Here is an 18,960-nt window from a genome sequence, read left to right on the forward strand (position 1 = left end):
AATTACATTCTACTCACACATCCAGCTGAGAATTGCAGCTATAAACAGATATGTATTCCTGTCTTAATTAAATTAATGAAAAACATACAGCACCTCTCTTGTACATGATATAAATCTGATAAACGTGTAATCTCATTACAAATACAAGTCAAAGGCTTAAGCACGGGAGGGCTCCGGATATGTAAGAGGATTTTCTTCAGCCTTGAATTAGGTGACTCATATATTACCCAAAATTGTATTTATTGCTTTATTGTTTTTGAATATGCTAGCATATGTTCTGGATTTTCCTGATTCTTACTATAAAATATCAACACATTCTTGCTATGAAATATTTAGCTGTTTAATGCTTTGTTATTATTTTATAATAATAATAATATTCAAGGCTTTACATTATTCTATACAAAATTCAAGCTAAGGTAAAGTTGGACATATCTATAGATGTTTATTTCTCACATTTACTCAATATCACCACATTGGTAATACATGAGTAAATGGTTACCTTCAGATGTGTCCTGTACACTGTGTACCAGGACCCCACCTAGACCAAGATACCCCAAACAATTATATTCGAAAAGAATCCAGCAGCAGGGATAGAAAACTGTGTAATCTCACAAAAAATGTGATCATCCATAACAATCCCAATTGCAACCAAAAAGAAGAAAATCCTACATGCTGCAGGCACCATCCGGTATTCTTAGTCAAGACATTAGGAGCCTGAAAAGGGGATTCTGCTGTATTCATTCAGGATTTCTAATGTATGGCTGACAATGATAGATCTCTAACCAAAATTGTTGATTTTCAACATACGCCATTAATTTTGATAGAAACACATATATTAGAGCAGGGGGATAACTAGGAGTGGCAGGGCCTCCTACCCCCTGAGAAAATATATATATTTACAGACACATTTATACACTTGCGGACATATTAATGCACTGGTGTATACAATTATACACTTACACAGATCTGTCCCAGTAACTGCTGACCACAGGGGGGAAGTACATGGCAGGAATTAGAGATGAGAGATCCCTAGTCCCCCAACATTTCTTATCTGAGCTGCCTATTCATGCTGTATACTGTAGAAGATGTGCACTGTTATATACATATTATGGTGTACAATGTGCACTACAATATGTCTTTAATGGTGCATATCCTTCATTCTTTATTGTGGCAGGTCAGGTGTCAGGAGCCCCCTGTCACTGCAGGCCCCATAGCAGCCCCATAGCAGCTGCTTCTGATGGTGTTACTCCCCTGTATTAGTGGATGGGACCTTATGTTCACTTACTCTACAACAGTAAGAGTAGAGGTGTTGCAATATATCTTAGATTATGTTCACACCTCATCCATATGCTACAGACTAAATATGTGCAGAATGAACACAGAAATTGATGCAGATATTAAAATCCACAGTATTTCAAGTCATGTTGTGAAATCTGCAGTGAATCCAAAACAAAATCTGCATAAAAAACAGAGCAGTTTGGCAACGGGATTTATCTACTAGAATTTCTGCCCAATGTGAATGTATAGGGACATACACCACAGATTTGTGAGAAGGTCTGGGAGAGGTGTACAAGATTTTGTGATATTTCACACTTTCGTAAATGCAATATGAGACAATTGATGATTCAATGAAAAAGAAAGCTTTTAACAGTACTAAAATATTGATTTCCCCTCGGTGTTGAACATTGTAGTCCACTCTGAGAAGCTCATTATAAATGTTTGTTATTGTTGTTCATCTCTGAAATAATTTAGTATATTTTCTATATTTAGGTTCCCCCATTCAACTGGCACTCTGTTCTTTGAGGCTTTATTTTGAAAGGTAGTGTACACCTGTAGAATGTAGTCCAGTTCTAGAGGGTATCCTATGGCACATAGCACCAGCACATATATGTTGTTATCCTGGAAACTAAGTTAACTGGGTACATTTACTCAAGGGTCCGTCGGGCGCATTTCCGCCGGGTTTCGCAATTTTTTCCCGATTTGCCCTGAATTGGCCTGGGCGCCGGCCTTGCATGTGACATCCGACAACCCAACTGATTCGAACAAACCGCGTAATTTATAAACCAAATTGTGTTGCAAGATCAGCGCTCACATGCACCGGGAAGGAAAAGGTGAACTCTGGCAGACCTCAGCGGGGGAAGTGGCACATTCAGGAAATTGGATGCACGATCTTAGTGAATTGCGGCAGCTCCGAATCCTCGACGGACATTCTGGATTGGCGGCGTCAACAGGACGGGTAAGTAAATTGTGCTCCAATCACTACACAACAATTTGAATAGAGCTCCATGTGACTGGTATAGCCTTCCAGCTAGAGTATTCGTAGTAAGAAGTAGTAAGAGTAAGTAAGTGAAATTCGGCTTGTTTCCAAGGGTGGAACTTGCCATACAATGAGTATGGTAGACCACTTGACACAAAAATTTTGTTTATTACGGTATATCACATATTCATATTCCTTGATAAAAACAGAAACTTTTAAATGAAAAAGGCAATAAAGTAATTTCAAAAAGTTTTTTAGTTTGTCGCAGTAACAAGAGCTGCATACGAAGCTGGCATTTTCATTTAGTGTCTTATTATGAGGTTGATCAAATCCTCACATAAACATAAAATGGTATTCACTAAATCATCTCTGATCTGAATACATGAAGATTTGTAGCTCAGAGTTGGTGCATAGAATGCATAACTTACACATTGATTACGGAAAAATATCTGATAGAAGGACTGTGACTACACTATATAAATCAACCCAGTCTTTGGAGGATTTCGGCATGTGGCTGGCGGGGAAAAAAAATCAATTTATTTTAATTGTACAGAGTACAAGTGATCAGAATTCCCAGAGAAAGTTCTGCTGTTGCATAAAGTGACTTAATCAGAAAGCTGGAGCCATGTTAACAAAACAAACTAGATCCTTAATACTTTGCCTCGCTTTGCATAGTCTTCATTAGCAAGAACCATTTTCCCATCTCATCATGAATCAAGTCCCAAAAACAGAATCCAGATATTCAAGATTACAGATAAGGACTGTATGTATGATACTTATCTTGGAATAAAACTGAGCTTACACCAATGGGTAGGTTAGTAGCATGCATTATGCATGGGGAAATCACAATTTACTAGATGTCTGCTATTTTCATCTCATAACGGTAACAGGATCTGTGACTGAAGACAATTTCGGAGCAGAGCTGATGCAAATAGTGTCATTTACTCAGTATGCTCTCTCATATTAGAGCCGGATATTTGCTTACATATCCTGCCTGCATAACCTGGATTTGTTCCTCTATACATTTTTTACAATACTTTTATTTTTTTTTAACAAAGTGGAAACAAAGTACTGTAGTTTAAAATATGTTTGGCAAACTTTTCTTGTAAGTAGAATATTGTTTAAAAACCAATATTTTATTTCGATACAACTTGAATGGACAGTACAAAGAATTTTTTAAAGATCTATTTTACTGTAGCTAGGCATGTGGCCCCAACTAGGGGCCATACTCATCCTCTATGTCCAGGGGACTTCTACTACAGCCATAACCATGGTTTCTTTACTGCATAGAACTGTCTGCCACGCAATGTTGTGATGGACAATTTTTTTGTAAATCTTACAGAAGGCAAAATTGAGAGCAAAAATAACACACTATGGAAACTATGTTCTTGAGATGGAATATTGATCCATGGATTTAGGCTTCATTTAAATTGTGGCACAGCTTTCTGTCTAAAAGAAAAGTCAGGAAGATTTCAGATGTACCCTTATAACGGAGGGCTCAGATGTTTCTCGCTGTAAGTTATATATGGGCACAAACTACACCAGTTTTGACATGCAGACCAGGTCTGAGTTGGGGGAATATTTTGCTATAAATGTGGCAGGAACATCAGCCATATATTATCCCTTACTTACACATACAGCTAAAAGGCATTCGTAAACCCACAGCGGGCAACACAAAGGGATTGGCCCATGAAAGAAAGTCCTAAAATTTTAAGTCTACAAAATAGCCAAAAATATTTGCACTACAACTCCATTACCACTATGTAATATGTTAATGCTGTTGTGAAATTGAGGTGTTGTGAAATATATATTTTACCGCCTCCACATGTAAGTCATATAACATTTCATTTCAAATTAATATCATACAAGATGCTCAACATAACATTATAGTTATTTCGTTGGAAAGGCAAGATAGGCTCACAAATTTCCCCCTGGAAGTGAAGATGGTCCATGAAAGAAGAATGAGCGGATTGGTTAAAAAGGGTAGTGGGGAGTGTAATGGAAACTGGGTTACTTTAAGATTTGCTTACAGTGAATAATATGGAACAATACACATATGCTATATAAAGTAAATAATACATGTCCACATGTAGCTGATCTCTAGTTGAGTTAGAGAATAAAATTTCTCATCAAACCATTTCAATTTATCACAACATGATAACACTATCCATAAAATGCATACCTCCCTCTCCACTCACTATAGAAAGGTAACAGAGAGGCACAAATCATATCCATAAATCATGTTGTTCTTAAAGAAGCTGCTTAACATGCGACACACATACACATCTCCCACGTTTGACCAAAAGAACAGGTAGAAAGGATACACAGTTGGACATATAGGAGATATATACAGAAGTTTATCTAAGTATACAGAAGATTTTCAGCTAACATTCATTATTTATCTTTTCATTAGTAAATTGACTTAAAGTGGTATAACCATTTGGGCATAAACAATTAATTTCATTTATCTGTCATATACATACATTTTCTTAATTGCATGTTATTGCAACAATCTACCTGTTTGAATATAATGAATGAATATAATGAATGTAGTCACGTTGTCCCTTATAAGCAAGATAGATGTTCTTGGATACAACCATCTCTGCACTCTGGCAGTGGCGGCCACACATGCACTATTGAACCTTGCCTGACCACCTGGATTCAGCATTCATAACCACAGGATGGCTGTAGAGCATCTAATATGAGAATAAAGTGAAATCCCTCCAGCAGAAGCGATCTTATCCAAGTACACTTTTCCTACATTTCTAAAGGACTTTAGACTGCACCCTTCTAAGGTGTCAAAATACATTAGTGCAATGAAAATCCACCAACAATGGCCCACATTTGTCAAAAACAGTGCTAACTTCACTAGTTGTAGTTTGCCTGTGTAGAATGCAGGGGGCCCAAGATTAATGAATTGAGGTGTACATTCTTCATGTATCTGGCATGCCCTGCACTGCTCTTACTTTTTTTTTGCTGCACCTTTAACAGAGCGACATAATCCTGTCGGACACTGCATAATAATTGTGGCGCACGGTCCAAGTGTGCACCAGAACGCCCCTTTCAGTGCAGAGATTTTGTGTTGCGTCGGGTAAAGTGCAGACGCAAATACTTTAAATACATGTTCAAGCAGGTTGCACTTAAATTCTTGTGCAATGTCCGACAAAAGTATTGGTGCTGGGGCATAAATAAAGGTGGGCCAATTTGTATTGGGTTGCTCTGACAAAGTCTGACATCAGAAGAAAGAATGATTAGGCTTTAGGATTTTAACATGTCCAAATGTTTTGATCTCAGTGGAGATAATAAATGGCTGAGATTTCTGGTTTATTCCTCACTACCTACATAGAACACTCTACTTGGCCAAGTTCAGTATCACCATGTGCAAAGTTGGGAGGAGTAGCTTAGCATTTGAGTAATAGTTTAGCTATGACGGGAGTATTCCCACTACTAGATAAGGAACTCTGTTACTTCCATAATTGGCAAAGCCCAAAATATTGTAATGTACAAACTGCAGTTCTGTTATCTGGAGGAGAGGAGAAAATAAATCACTCGCACCACACGGCACAGGTTTGTGAGATGCCTTTGGACGGTACATAACATATACACTGGCAAAAGGAAAGAAAAATGGTAATGACATATCTGACATAAAATGAGATTAGGCACGCAATTTAGGGAGAAACCAAAAATAAAGCACCTCCAAGAAAATTAATGTAATTGCTCAAGGGGTCAAATAATATATGTGGATTATATTAACATCTACAGGACACGAGCTGCAGCTGAAAGCAGTAGTCTGTGAAACATAACTTGTTTGTGTGCTTCAGGGCCAAGTCTCAAGTTGATCGGTTGCCTCAGTCTCCAACTGAGAGGAGATAAAACATGCAGCACAGGACAAAATTATGAGCTGCACAGAATATCCAAGAGGCAGCCTATAAATAAAGTGCTGGAAAAAATATGGCACCTCGGAGAGCACTACACCTCCCACAACTGTATATCTTTATGTCAAGGGTCCACATGTTGAGTCACCTGAGGACGATTTGCAGAGAATGTATGGAAATAAAGCATTTTATATAAATATATAAATTCTCAGACACTGAACATTGCTCAAATATTAAACGATAATGAGCAAAATAATGAGCATATGGGAAAACATTAAGATATATTGTTTCTGAACAGTCTTAACCAGTCTTAAGTGTTAAAGGGACTCGAAGTAAACTAAAAAAGAATATTGAATACTGAGCTGCAGACAGGCCTTGGGAATTAAGAATGGGATGATGATTGGAGGGTCTGGCCCTCCACTAATCTGGTATTGAGTATTTGGGTTACAAGATCCTACTAAAATAATGATATTCTGCTGAATCATGGCAATATCTTGTGCTGTAAGCGCTCTCGGTAAATAAAACATTGTTGTCTGTATAATGAATGAGATAGGTCCTCAAGAGTTACGCTATGTTCAGATTGCATGATGTATTCTTATAATGGAGGGCTAGAACTTCTCCTACTGTAAGAACATATGACCTCTGTTTCAGCTCCGAATGCGGGAGGTGAGGTAAACAGCAGATGTTTAACCCCTTAAGGACCAGGCCCTTTTTTTTTTGCGGTTTTATTTTTCACTCCCCACCTTCAAAAATCTATAACTTTTTAATTTTTCCATGTAAAGAGCTGTGTGATGGCTTATTTTCTGCGTAACAAATAGCACTTCATAGTGGTAGTATTCAATGTTCCATGCTATGTACTGGGAACCGGGAAAAAAAATCTAAATGTAGTGAAAATGATGAAAAAACACATTTGCGCCATTTCTTATGGGCTTGGTTTTTATAGCTTTCACTGTGCGCCCCAAATGACAGGTCTATTTCATTCAATGGGTCAATACGATCACGGGGATACCAAATTTGTATAGGTTTTAAAATGTTTTCATACATTTACAAAAATTAAAACCTCCTGTACAGAAAAAAATTCTTCATTTTGCCATTTTCTTGGGCTAATAACTTTTTCATACTTTAGTGTACGGAGCTGTGGGTGGTGTAATTTTTTGCAACTTTTGATGACGTTTTCAGTGCTTTTATTTTTAGGACTATACGACCTTTTGATCACTTTTTATAGAATTTTTTCTATGCTGTTCGCGACTTTGGGCGCTATTTTCCGTTACGGGGTTAAACGCAGTGAAACACCATTATTATATTTTTATATATATCGGGCATTTTCGGACGTGGTGATACCTAATGTGCTTATGATTTTTACTGTATATTTATATTTATATCACTTCTAGGGAAAGGGGGGTGATTTAAATTTATATGTTTTTTAATATAATTTTTTTTTGTTTACTTTTTTTAATTTATTTTTTTTACTATTTTTCAGACTCCCTAGGGTACTCGAACCCTAGGTTGTCTGATTGTTCTTACCATATACTGCCATACTACAGTATGGCAGTATATGGGGATTTTGCTCACCATCTATTATAATGTGCAAATCGCACATTATAATAGATAGCCGAGATCATGATAGCCTCGGATCTCTGTGTGATTCGAGGCTGTCATGGCAACGGATCGGAGCCCACGCGGCGGCGATGTGCCGGCGGCGATCAAAGGGTTAACACCCGCGATCGCGGGTGTTAGCGAAGGGCGTTTGCTTCATTATGAAGCAAATGCCCGGTGAGTATGAAGAGGGCATTTGAGGTCCGTGAGCCCTCTTCATACTCCCCCATAGCGCAGCAAGACGTAAGGTTACGTCTTATTGCGCTATGGGGTTAATGTCACCCTGAAAATCGGCACTAGGAGCTGCTTACTAAAGTCATCCAGCAGTCACCGCCCCTAATCCTGCCCCCTACAGCGCGGCAGTGTTAGTAAGTATCGGAGGTTTCAGATAACGCTAACATTGTAACACTGCCGCGTTTGTTTTAGCACTAGGAGATGCTTACTTTAGTAAGCAGATAATAGTGCCGATTTTCAGGGTGACAGGTCCTCTTTGATATGTCCCCCGAGTGATGTAACTATTCTCATATGAACAGTTACATCACTGGAGAAACGACCACAGTATATGCTCAGCAGAGGCCGCACATGGATGCAACGTAAGTATTAGTCTTCCAGTACTGTCGCGTTTAATGTGTACATTTGGTGTTTTCCTGGTGTACATACTAATCGGGTGCCAAAAACAAGATATGAACTCAGCCTTTAGGATGCTGTTGCAGTCCCCTGTCTAGTTACGTCATAGAAGTTATGAATGACGAACGCTACTCTACTAACACAAATTTTCTCAACCAGAGACCCCAGATAATATTTATTTTTCTGGTTATAACCAATATCCTTGTTTTCCCTAAGAATATACAAACATTGTAGAATGGGATGCCACATTGTATAGGATTCACGTATGTAAAAGCCATATAATGCTGTAGGTTGTGTACAATCTAGGTTTATTGTAAATATGAAATGACAGTTGTCACTTGGTCGACATTCTGCTAAACTCTTGCCACACGGTGCCTCCTTGCCACTAAATAAATAGCTGTCGTACTTCTTTGCAGCAGTAAAAATGTATTTGACTGCCTTAGTTTATCGCTTCATAGGACGCAAATTAAGCAGTTTGAGAAGGCAATTTCACTGAACAATGGAAATAAAAACACCCACAAGGAAATAAATATTCTCTCCTTATGTGTCACATCAAAAGATGTACCTGCACACTGCATAAAATATCCACCGAGAAATGCAATCCAGAGTGTAAGTTGCCATCTATCAACCATATTAAAGCAAACCCCCCTTTAGCTTAACCCCCCCCGACCCCTCCATGACATTGTGCTGCCACTGACATCTGATGGAGCGCATAAGAACAATTTCCACTTTCTAAAATGTGTGCTAGCCCAAGAGATTTGGTTTACGAGCTAATACCTGCATCCAGTGTTTAATACATTGGCCTGACAGCAATCAGTTATTACAAGGAATAGTGTTCCAAATCGAGGTAATAAAAAGTAGTCAGATTGAGTTAAGGTCACAGCTCTCACCGGAGGAAATGCAAACAGCAACTTTGATGCAATCACGCCAACATTTAACACTGCAAACGTTGAATGGGGAAACATTCTAAAATTAGATTCTGACCCACTGGGATGCAAACTAATATATTTATTTCTTTAAAAAAATTAAATTCGGTTTGCGGCACCATCCAATATACCCTAATAAAAGAGCTGGCTGCTCTTACTAATAGTAAGTATAATATATGTTAATTCTTTATATATGTGTAGACCAATGTTAAATAACTTGCACAAGTATTTATATCAATTTTTAGTTCAGACTACAAATACTGTATACACTTGAGTATAAATCGACCTGAGTATTTTACCACAAAAAACTTGGAAAATGTATTGACTTGAGTGTAAGCCTAGAGTGGGAAATGCAGCATCTACTCTTTAATAATATGTCCACCAGCAGCACCCTCTCATCAATAAAATGTCCAGCAGAGCCCCCCTTTATGATTAAATGTCCAGCAGAGCTCCCCTTTATGATTAAATGTCTAGCAGAGCCAGAGCCCCATTTTAAAAATTGTCCAGCAAAGACCCCTTTTGGGATAAAATAATTAACTTAGTACTCACCACCAGTGCTCAATCCCAAACCCCAATCCTCTTCTCCCTGCATTTTTCTGCTTCCCGCAGTGCAGGCAGAGGAACGTCTATGTTCTTTGCCAGCCACACACAATGTGATGTGGCATGATATCAGCAGAAGCCATCACAAAGTGAGCATGTGGGCACAGAGCATAGACATACCTCTGCCCGCACTGCCAGGAAGCTGGAAGAAGCTGGGATAAAACAAGCTGCAGGGAGAAAAGGACAAAGGGGTTGAGCACTGGAGGCGAGTACTACAGGTTTATTATATAATCGAGTATAAGCCGAGTGGGGCTTTTTGAGCACATAAAATGTGCTGAAAAACTTGTCTTATACTCGAGTATATATAGTAGTTCAGTTAATTAAGATAGAACAAAACTTGGAATTATTATATACCTATCCCTTATAACACAGAAATGTGTAGTTAAAAGATGCAAAGACATGCAAGGATGCATCCCCCGAAATTCAATAGTCAATAGTCAAGAGTCAATAGTCAAGAGGACCACTAGATAAACCATTAACATAGAGTTTGACCTGTTGCAAGTCAGTAGTAAACTATAGTAAAGTGGTATATATAAATATGCTCACTTTGTGTTATCATTTTTATAGTTCAATCAAGTTTATTGAACAAAAAACCAAAACAGAAGAAAAAACAAAGTAGAAAAAAGAACAATGTAACGTAAAACATTGCAAAGCATTTACATTGTACATTTACATTGTTCTACGAGAACAGATCATTGTACGTTCAAACATGCAAGGACAAATTGTGTTTACAAAAAAAAAAATTATGGAGCGATAAAAATTATAATCACAATTATCAAGATTTTAGATGTAGCATCCCACCCCTCTGAGAGAGATGAATCAAAGTGTGTAGTTAAGTTTAAGTAGATCAAATTAAATTAAGGCCCCAAGAACCAATCCCCATATATTGAAGTAAAAATAAAAATTTGTCGGACCACAGTTGGGGATATAAGGGCATATGAGGCCAGGTTCCGAGAGATCACCCAGCACCTTAGTTTCATTTTTGAATCAATGAATCTAAAAGAGAGAGTCATCAAACAGAAAGGTTTCAATAATTATCTGAACAGTAATAAAAAGGTATATTGGTAAGAGAATATAATAGCAAAATAGGAAATAGGGGAAGGGAAAACAAAGAAAGGTAAATTTCATAAAGATTGAAAATAGAATGCGAGTTTAATGTAAAAATGTATGTTTTCATTGCATTTTGAATGCATTTTTTAAAAAACAAATATTTTGTTTGTCACAAAGTTGCATGATGGTGGTAGGGCTATCAATTGTTAATCAAGACAAATGTAATTGCCAGATTGTGTGCTTTCCAAAACTTTATAGCTTTACTTTTTAATCTGTTTTAATGCTATATTTTGCAGGTTGTCAATTTTTATGCATTTTTAATACAATTTTAATAAAAATTGCATTAAGGTGCCTATCTCTATAACTCTTTAATGTAATTTTGAAAGCGGAGCAAGTGTCTGCTTCCAGAAAATATATGGTATGTTGGGGTTTAGTATAATTATTTATGCTGTAATTTTGCTTTTTATTTGTAAATGTCAAAATTGTAAAAATTGCTCTGGCCAATAATGCAACAAAATTTCCAGAAACGCCTGGCAGGGTGGACTCAAATGGCCCTTGAGATTTTCTAAACCCCAAAATCCCTTTTCAATATAAATACTTGTAGGGTAAAAGGATTTTGCTTACCAGTTCCACCCGTCTCCGACATGCTTCCATCTCTCTCTGCATGAGTTCATTCATCTCTGCTTTCATTTCTTCCATACGGATCTGATAATACTTTGCATTCTCCTTTTCTCGTGCTTCAGAGTCTGCCGCCTTCTCCAACTCTTCACCCATCTTTATTACGCTGTCTCTCAAACGTAGTATCAACATCTGAACCCAGAGAAAATGCAATATGGTAAGTATGTACAACTTAGTTTACAGTATTATCCCATTGTAAATGTGATACCTTCTATGCAGCAATGTTCACACTAATGTGTATGCACGCCAGAATTAGGAAAGTATGTATAGACAACTATGTATCTATCTATGTATTTCTATTTATAACTTGCTCTTGATCCAATATCAAATTTCAAGATGTTAGACATCTTCTAGATGTAGCCTAAAAGATACCAAACACTTCTTGTGAAACTGAAGCCACATTGCCATTTTCTCTTGATTGGCTATTGGTTATTCATTGCTATTTCCACATGGGATTTACATTAAAGGTCTAGATTATTGATATATGAGCATGATAACTAACCACATTCTTTTCAGGAATTGTATGAGGACTTGGACAAGTCCAAGCTGCTTAAAACATTATTTACCTCAAACCTTTTAATCTGAGCTCTCTGAAATTCCAGCTTGTTTTCCAAGTCACATATCACTGCCTCTTGCCGGCTCACTATTGACCTCTCCACCATGGATTGCTCCAAAAAGTCAACTCGGCTGTGGGCCACCTGCAGCTGTAAAAGCCCAAAATACATTAATAAGTTAACTGTATTATGTGGATAATGATGTTTCTAAATTATGGTGCCAATACACCCTAGATAGGTGTCCAAACACATGCACACCCAGCTCATCTGAGCATGCATTTGTTCTCAGTGAGACAGACTTTATAAAATATCATGGCTTATTAACTCAGCATGAGAATTTTTACATTTTTTCAGTTTTTCATTTTGGATTGATAACAGATTAGAGACATTAACATAAAAATTGACAAAACAGCAAAAGCATTAAAGGAGTATTCCCGTCTGGAACATTTATCCTGTGGATATGGCATAAAATTCTGACAGATGAAAGTCCAACCACCGAGACCTGCATCTAGCTCATGAATGAGAGTTCACTAACCCTGCCCAGTGGAAGCAGTAAGAAAGAGTTCTGAGAATCCTCAAGTCAGTAGTAGCATCCTCTCATCTGATGGGAAAATCCATTTACAAGCATAAGTCAAAAAAGATAAACATAAGTTATTTATGTGATTGGATTAAAAGGTGTCTAATCTCATCCTGTAGAAAACAAAATATACCCTAGGAGTCTAATAAGCTGAGAAACATAATAAAACATTCATCCTCACTAAAGATATTTGCTGGTAGCTATCTAAAGTACGTTATCCGCTTATAGGTAAAGATTATAAAGGTTAAATTACTATGTGGAATGCAATGCACTTAGTGGCATATACAATAATGATGTGTAATATGTGCACAGTCTAGACAAATCTATTATGGAGCAGACCTGGGTGTTACTTCATTCTTTGTGGCAACAATTCTCCATGAAATGGAGGCACAAACTGCCACACTTGTGCCAACTGTGCATCTGGCTGGTGCACCATTCCACTGTTCTTACTGCAATATGTTCTATATTGTCTTCTACATGCCCTATTGGCGTCAAAATCTGTAGACCAAATGGCTTCTCTTAAACCTCTTTGCTCTTTCTGGCCTCAATACTGAGGTTTTCGCCTTGCTTCTACTAGAGACAGTGTGACTGGCTCATAGGTAATCGATCCCTTACAATGAGGTGGTCTTAAATATTTCTCCTTCATTCTCTCCTTCTATGTGTCCCTGGTGTTATGGGTTACCTAAACAACATTACTACATATTAGCAGTGTTTCCTTTAAAGGGGTATTCCCACAAAGACAAGTTTCTTAAATGTACTCAGGATAACAAAATAATATATTCTTTAATTCACTGTTATTGCTATTAATACAGCATTTTAAAGATATAATTCCAATCTGTCTCTATCAGTCCTAGTGTATACAATTCCAGTTGCCCCTAGACACGACCCCTTAACTTTTGACTTAGGGTCGGGGTAGCCATCTTGGATTTCTGTGTGACGCCATGCAGATGAGATTTCACTCTCTCTGCCTCCTGCACTCTAGCCCCACCCCTAAATTCTAGACCCGCCCACCTGCAGTCCTGGAGGAGCTCATGGTGAGGAGAGAGAAGCTGCAAGCTACAGGCAGATAAGTTATCCAAACTAAAGGGGAGGCAGGCACATATCTGCGAGAACAGAGATGTAGCAGGCTGACAGTGTGTAATAGGAATCTCATGCATCTCATCATCTCAGCTCTGATCTGTCTTATCTCTCTTTCTATGTGATAGAGACTAGTACAATGTGCAGAAGGTAAGTGAAGATGTATATAAAAATGTTAACAGCTATGTAATCAGGCAAATCTCCTCTTCTCAGCTGTTCTGATGCGTTTGAAAATGCATGCCTTACTACCATGTGTGAACATACCCTAAAGCATGTACACCTACACTATAAAACAACTGCATAGGAATAAAAAAATGAACACATGGCAGCATCACAGTATGTGTCTCCAGAAGACCACCTCTCTGAGAGTACCCTCTCCCTAAAAAACAGTTTTTTAATATAATCAGCAATATTTTTTTGGGCCATTATACTCTATGGAAGCTGTCCCCTACCAGCAGACCACCCATTGCCTGTGTAAATAGGTCTGCTCAGAGGTTTCCCTTTTACTGTGTGTGCAAGATCTGATGCCATTTATTAGAACTAATGGGAAGTTTGAGCTCTGTCTTTATTTGTGCATTCAAAATTTCATACATACACATTTTGACTATATCCAGACTTTCAAATACAAACAGCTCTGCTACATCCCATTACTGGTAAGTAATTGGATGACATGAAGCATGTGATCAGTCATCCTGGCAGGTCCTGAAGTTGCATGAGGTTTTACGGATAAGGATTGTGAATGTGCTAGGGATCCGTATAGATCCATTGGATTCACATGGCAAACAACCCACACAAAGACTGTCAGAGAGATAAGGTACTGCTAGCTTCCAGCCTGTTAGCTGACAAATGGCTACAGATAGCTAATGGGGTTAAGGGTCCTGCGGCCACATTTGGTCGGATTTTCTGACTTTTCAGGGATCGTGCCGCCGGGACAGGGATTTAGAAGGGGATTGTGTCGCACGCGATCGGATTTTGGCTTTTATGCAACAGAAATCGGGGGGCGGGCCGTCGACGATCTGACGAATTTGGACTGAGCGCGTGATATAACATTTAAATTGTGTCGCAAGACATACACTTACATGCATCAGGAAGAAGAAGGTGAACTCCGGCAGAACTGAGCGGGTAAGCGACACATGCAGGCTAACAGGCGCACAATCTTAGTGAATCACACTATCGTCCATGACAACGCACAGTGGGGATTGCGTCAGGACCGGGCAAGTAAATGTTCCCCAATAAGTGTAAATTAGAGAATTGCTTAATTTAGCTTTGGTTTTAAACTTTACAGTTACGCTTTTAGTGAATTAACTTTTTAACTCACGTGGAAAAGCCCAAAGAAGAAGAACTGCAGTTAAACCATGAGCTATGGTCTATGGCTAGTCATACTTTAACACATTTCACAGTCAACTTATAACTTGTTTTTTTCAAATTCAAAAGTTCAATCCTTCATTAAAAGAGAACCCCTTACCAGCATTCTACTACTAAACTAACAACACCCTCTTTTAGGGAATAACGTTCCTTCTTTAAGCATAAGCAAATAAGATTTTTAAAAAGTCAGATTTTACCTAAAAATATTTATTTTTGGTCAGACCAATAGACTTACAGAAGAGTGTCACTTCAGAGGGCTATGTCAAGGGCTGTATAGAACCCAGAACCATTCTTCTGAAAGAAGAATGAAAAAAGAACCAGAGATATAAGCATTTACAGACTTTGTTGAGAATTGGAATCTGCAACTCTCAATCCCAACTAATTGGCGCTAACTACTTGTATCTCCAGTAGAACAATGTAATAAAAGCTTAAATTCTCATATCTAAAATGACACCAGAGGCATGGTTCCAGACACTTTGGGGCCCAAGATATATCCTTCCCCTCCAGCCTCTCAGTGTGATTTATTTTCCTGTAAGATAACTGGCATTGTGTGATACTTCTCAGTTCCTATTCTCAGAGTCGGGCTGGTCCACTGGTGTAATTGCAATTGAAACAAGGGAAAGAGTCGACAGGATAAGGTCGGGCACAAAATGAAGGTGGACCACAACTTAAGGTAGATATGTAGGGGGCCTGTTGGGTGAGGGGCCCATAACACAAGGCCACAATATTAGGGGGAGCTGCAGGGGTTAACAATATGAGGGGGAGTGATGTGGTTCAATATATGTGTTAGCACACTGGATGAGTTGGAGAGAACAAAAAGAGGGGGAAATTAAAAGGGCCACAACATGAGGGGAAGCTCAAAATATGAGGGGGAGATAAGGGGGCCAAAATATGATGGTAGGTGAGAGGGCCATATTATGAATAGAGATGAGAGGGGCACAATATGAGAAGGCAACAATATGAGAGATGAGAAGGGCCACAATATAAAGGGGAAATGACAGACCAAAATATGAGGGGGAGATGGGTGGGGCCACAATATCAGTGGAGATGATTGGGGTCACTATATGAGGGGGGCCACAATATGGGACCAAAATATTTCTTAGTGATTTTCCCTTCTTCTTTAATTATGGAATGCTTCTAGGACATTGTTTTCCCCCAATTTTAGACCTTTATGGCATACTACATGTCCTAAAAGTCTTATAAGAAAGGCTGTGCTGAAGTTCCCCCGCAATTTTACCATAAAACCAAGGGAACATGAAATAAAAGAAGGATGAATTAAATTTCTTTTTTAACAGCCAATGTGTTATTCCAGTGACCAGTGATTAAAATTACAGGTTACATTGATTACATGGAAATGATTCCCGCAAGCAGCAGGAATCACAGGAGTGGCAGTAATGGAACAAAGACTCGCCGATTACAATTACTATGCCTTTATAGGTAGGTAAGCTTCCTATTGATATTCTTTATAAACCAAAAGACATAGTCTGACTATAAATTGCTGAGTGGTTATTCTAATTTTAGCACCTACGTATCCTAAGTAAGTAAAGTCTCTTGTTTTATATAAGTAACAGAATTGTAGTACACTGTAACAGAACTTTTCATTTTAAAGAAGTAAAGGTTGGGGTAGAAACCATCAATGAGAATCCTAATCCCTTTGTAAGTACTTTTAATCAAATATTCCAGCCCTTCAAAAAAAAAATCTAATGGTCATGTCTGGGAATTTATTAACCTACTAATAATAATATGCTAAGCATCTCCTGCTGGGACACCAAACCTAAAGGAAATCTACCATCAATATCAAACATGATAAACCAGGTAAAACTTACTCACAGATCCTGGCACTGTGACTATGATAATATTCTTATATTTGTTATCCTTGGTCTCCTTCCTTCTAAAAATATTTTGTAAATATGCTAATGACCCAGAAAGGCTCTGGGGTTGTTATACAAGCACCTTTGTCCTGTAGCTTTACAGGTTGTTACACTGTTTCACGTTGCCATTTGCTCCCTCAGCACCTCCCCCTCCAACTGTGTTATGAAAATTCCTGTTCTCCCATGAGATTACAGCAGGCAGAGTGCAGGGGGAAGTCCTGAGGGAGCAGAGGAAGATTATCACAGTCACGGTGCCTGGATCTATGAATAAGTGTCCCTGGTTTATCATGCTCGATTTTGATGGTAGATTCACATTATGCCCCACCCACACATAGTTGAAAGTGAAAATGACGCAGTGTAACTGCGATAGAAGGTTTTAGTAGATCACAAAAACTAAGCAGAATTTTTCACCTTTGTCATTTGATCTCATTGTAACTAGAAATGGCACGTCTTTCTGTTCTTTGAAAATCTTACTGTTTGCTTAGAACCTCACTTCTTGTTTCCAACTACCATCCTATGTAGATTGTGGGACCTCATATTCAGAGCACTCTTTCTACTTGTTCCAGTCCAGTCTTTTATATTATTTTGTCTTATTTGTATCAGTCTTGTATTTAAGAACATTTTCCAATATTTAGCATAAATAGTTCCAAACTCCATAGAAAAAAAAACTCTCACCTTCTCTTGAAGGCTCTGCTTTTCTCTTTGTGTATCTTCTAGCTTAGTCTGTAGCTCCCGAATATGTGTAATATCTGTTGCAGACTTGTAGAAAAAAAATAATAATGGAGATTAAAAATACAATACAGTCTATGTATTTTAGAACAGTACTATTAAACACATAAAAACCATTATCATAGGAACTTTTACATGTTCTGCTTGATGCATGCTTTGGACTGCTAGGTGACAACCTTACACTAGTATTCAAAGATTTGCTACGGAACAATACTTACAAATGTTTTCTTAACACAGATATTTCTATCCTTAACGTAGCTCAAATAAGTTAAAGGCTCACATGAAGAAAAAAATCATGCTAGCGGTGCCCTATAACCCACTCACTGACATACAGTATATGTGTGAAGTAGTAGTACAGAGTAGTGTGAAGTCAGGGGCAGGCAAGAAAAGCTGGTTCTCTTCCTAAATGGGCAGTGCAGAGTAAAACCAGGCATTATAGTGGTGTGGTGCTCTCAAGTTGTCCCAATTGTACACATGGTCTGATTCACATGCTTCAAAAATATTGATACTTTACTTCACAATAAGGTACCATTGGCATTATTACATAGAGCCCTATGTAGTAATGTATTGAATGTGGAGGTCAGATTCTTGCTGATATATTCCCTTTCATGCCACTAAAACATTATGATACATCATCACACTGACAGATGACCACCAACAAAATCATTAAAGGGTTTGTCTCGAATAATTATATTATCCTCTCTCTAACTGCTAAGACCCCCATCGATTACTGGAATGGGATACCCAGCTTTTCAGAAAACAGGGATCCTTTTCTGACTGATGGATTGAGCAGCACCCTGTCACTTTATACACTGTCTATGGGAGCAGTCAGAGAAAGCCAAGCACAATGTCCATTATTCGCATACAAATGAATGACGCATATGGGCACATGCATGTCCTGCTGCTCCAACCATCAGTGAAAACGCATTCCCCATTCTCGGAACTGCTGAAGTTCCCATTCTCACAATTAGTGGGGGTTCTAGCAATGGGATCCTCACCCGTCAGCTAGTTATCGATTATCTTGTGGATAACTAGAATACTTGGGACAACCCCTTTAACGTCAGATTGTTATTTTGCACCTACATTTGGCTTTTTTGGGACAAATTTTACATCCTGAAAAACCAATAAAAAGCCTAAAAAGATGAAGGCAAACATACAATTTGAAATCATGGACTACA

At 38.2% G+C, this 18,960-nt stretch overlaps 1 protein-coding gene across 1 annotated transcript in view; it reads right to left on the minus strand.

The window, feature by feature from the left end:
• The window catches only part of MYO18B (myosin XVIIIB), a 378,023-nt gene that overhangs the window by 80,417 nt on the left and 278,646 nt on the right, over window positions 1-18,960 (minus strand). The window contains exons 38-40 of the mRNA XM_072147027.1: window positions 17,729-17,812; window positions 12,176-12,313; window positions 11,556-11,741 (exon numbers count right to left, since the gene is read on the minus strand). Of these exons, the coding sequence (XP_072003128.1) occupies window positions 11,556-11,741; window positions 12,176-12,313; window positions 17,729-17,812 (408 nt within the window). The remainder of the gene's footprint in view (window positions 1-11,555; window positions 11,742-12,175; window positions 12,314-17,728; window positions 17,813-18,960) is intronic.

This window comes from Engystomops pustulosus, chromosome 1 (genome assembly GCF_040894005.1).
Source record: "Engystomops pustulosus chromosome 1, aEngPut4.maternal, whole genome shotgun sequence".
NCBI classification, from domain to species: Eukaryota; Metazoa; Chordata; class Amphibia; order Anura; family Leptodactylidae; genus Engystomops; species Engystomops pustulosus.